The sequence below is a fragment of the Populus alba genome, chromosome 6, assembly GCF_005239225.2.
Source record: "Populus alba chromosome 6, ASM523922v2, whole genome shotgun sequence".
Lineage (NCBI taxonomy): Eukaryota > Viridiplantae > Streptophyta > Magnoliopsida > Malpighiales > Salicaceae > Populus > Populus alba.
In genome coordinates, this window is record NC_133289.1 from 5696793 (window position 1) to 5699372 (window position 2580).

A 2580-nucleotide genomic window follows, 5' to 3' on the forward strand; every position below is an offset into this window, starting at 1 on the left:
TACTTTTTAGCCTCCAAATTTGGAGCACATCGTGTTAGCATGTCTGGCTAGTATTTTTGCCTGGTGTTTTTTATTTTTCCTTTCTATTTTCACAGCAGTTAGATGCCTAGAAAACATCAAGGCTAAATTTACATTCTCAATCGATTCAAGAAAGATTTGAGATAAGGATGAGTTTGAATAATCTTCGTCATACACAGTACCAGTTCAAAATCCCGACATGTTTTAGTCAAGAAATCATGGGTTTCTCCTTTTGATTTACCGTTCTTTTGACCTGGTCTTTAACTTACCATTTGAGCCGTGAAATCCAGAAACAGTGCATGGTTTCGAGACACAAATATCACAAAATCATACAGAGAAGCAGAGAAAAGCCAGGTAATATTTTCTTGAAACTTCCTTTTTTTCTTATGAACAAAATCCAAGAAGATTACTACCCTCATCAAATCTACAAACAAAATGCTCCCCTCTCCACATGAAGATCCACTCTATATACCCAATTAGCATTATCAGAAACAATAACAGGTCCAGCCTTGTGGACCCCCACCCCCACCCTTCCTATTTTTTGTAAAATTCGTAGGAACTAGAAAAGTAAAAAAAAAAAAATCATGTGGAAAGACAGGAAAAAAAAGAGGAAATTACAAATGAAACACAAGGTGTTATACACAAGAAGAGTCAATCAACAACAGTAGGCCAATCTTTGAACCCCACGATCCCTAAGAATCCCATTGTAGAGAGCAGCTCTGTTTGCAGGCATTCTTCTTTGTTGACCGTTTTTCTTGAATTCTGTTGATGTTGATGAAGAAGAAGAACAAGAATTTTGACTAAGGAAAATGGCTTCATGTTGCCTCCTAAACTCCTGTCCATCCCCTCTTGGATCCACCACATCCTCTGCAAAGTGCACTCTTTTCTTCTTCCCCTTCTTCTTCCCTTCTTCAAGGAATAAAAAAACCCCAATAACCATAAGCCAAGAAAGTTAAAAAAGAACATTTATAACTGAGAAATTGCACAGGCTCAATGCATGACAGGATTTTCTTGCTGTTTCTTTACCTGATGAGATACAAGACCTTAGAGCTTGTCGTGAAGACTGGGGAATTCGGTGATGAAGATCAATAGGGAATTGACCAGAAGGAGGGAGAGATTTTTGGAGGCGAAAGGCAAGGAGAATTACAGTGCCGGAAACAGCCATGGCTGTGGCCAGAACCACACCTTGTGAACAAAGCATAGAAGACATAGTTGATGAATCAAGAGAGAAAAGGAAGGAAAGAAAGAAACTTGAAAAAAGTGTATTATGTGACTTGCTGAATTTGAGAGAATATGCTCTGGTGGGGAAGAGGAGGAGGAGGTGGTGGTTTTTTACTCTTTATGACAAGTATAAATAAAAATATAGTAGCATAAGGTGAGTGATTATGATGCAAATATAATAAATAACGATTTTGATCATCTATTGGAAGGGGAGAGGGGGAGGGGTCATTGTTTATTTGTCATAGTATTAATATTATTAAACAAATACACACACACACTGTATTTGGACCAATTTTCCTATACTAAAATTAAGGTTTGGCTGCTGATTTGGTATTAAAATTAAGTGTTGTTTGCTGATTCAATAATAATAATAAAAATTCATACTAAAATAAAATCAGAGGATACCTATTCTTGCCAAAAATTTTACAAGGGAGATGCTATTTAGATCAACTAAGTTGGTAATATAATTTTTTAAATAGTATAAAAATAATTTTTTATTTTTAATATGTATTGTTGTTAAATTATATGTGTGTGTGTATGTATATATTTATATATAATTAGATATATTTTTTTAACTTTAGTTTATATTGAATGTTAAAATTAATAATATTATAATAATCCTAGTTATAAAACAAGCACTGGTTGGAGAGGTTAACTCAAGGACTAGAATGACCCGGGTTTAATAAAAAATAAAAAATGATTGACTCGACCTGATTTGATAAAAAAATCAAGTCGACCTGAGATAAAACATGTTTTAGTCGGATAATTTTAGAATTAATTTTTTTAAAAAATATATTTTAAATATATAAAATATAAAATATTGGATATAAAATCATGCCTCCTTTATGCTTCATGTTTTCATGAAAATACAGAAATTAAGTGTAAAAGTGTAAAGTGTTTTTTGAGTTGATGTCAGTTTTTTTTTTCGTTTTTTTATTGAGGACTGGACAGGGAAAATCTTATTGTTTGGTCTCCATTCTAAGGAGAAATGGTGGGCGGCGCGTAGACGTCACATTCCAGTCACAGACAGGTGGTGGGTGTTGCAATTTGTTTTCGTTCAAGGTAATATGTGGTACCTAATTTTGACATTTGAGAGATCCTGTGTCTTTGGAATTGAAGGATTTGTTAGAAATTGTGGGTTTCTTAAGCTGGCAATTATTGGTGGCCAATGACAGCAAAGTGAGCTTAATTAGTGTTGATGTTCCATGTGAGTCCACTTAATTAGTCTTTTAATGTCAATGGAGTTCAATTCAGGCAACATTATTTCAAATAAAGAAAAAAACCCATTTAAGCAACATTTCCAAAAACAAAAATACATTTTCGTGCATAATTTTTTCGTTT

At 33.7% G+C, this 2580-nt stretch overlaps 1 protein-coding gene across 1 annotated transcript; it reads right to left on the reverse strand.

The window, feature by feature from the left end:
* Positions 1-673: 673 nt before the first annotated feature.
* Positions 674-1228, reverse strand: LOC118032556 (uncharacterized). Its single transcript, XM_035037278.2, has 2 exons — positions 1045-1228; positions 674-927 (listed from the first exon to the last, which is right to left on the reverse strand). Exons 1-2 carry the CDS (start codon positions 1226-1228, stop codon positions 674-676), a joined length of 438 nt encoding a protein of 145 aa, XP_034893169.1.
* Between the last annotated feature and the right edge of the window lie 1352 nt (positions 1229-2580).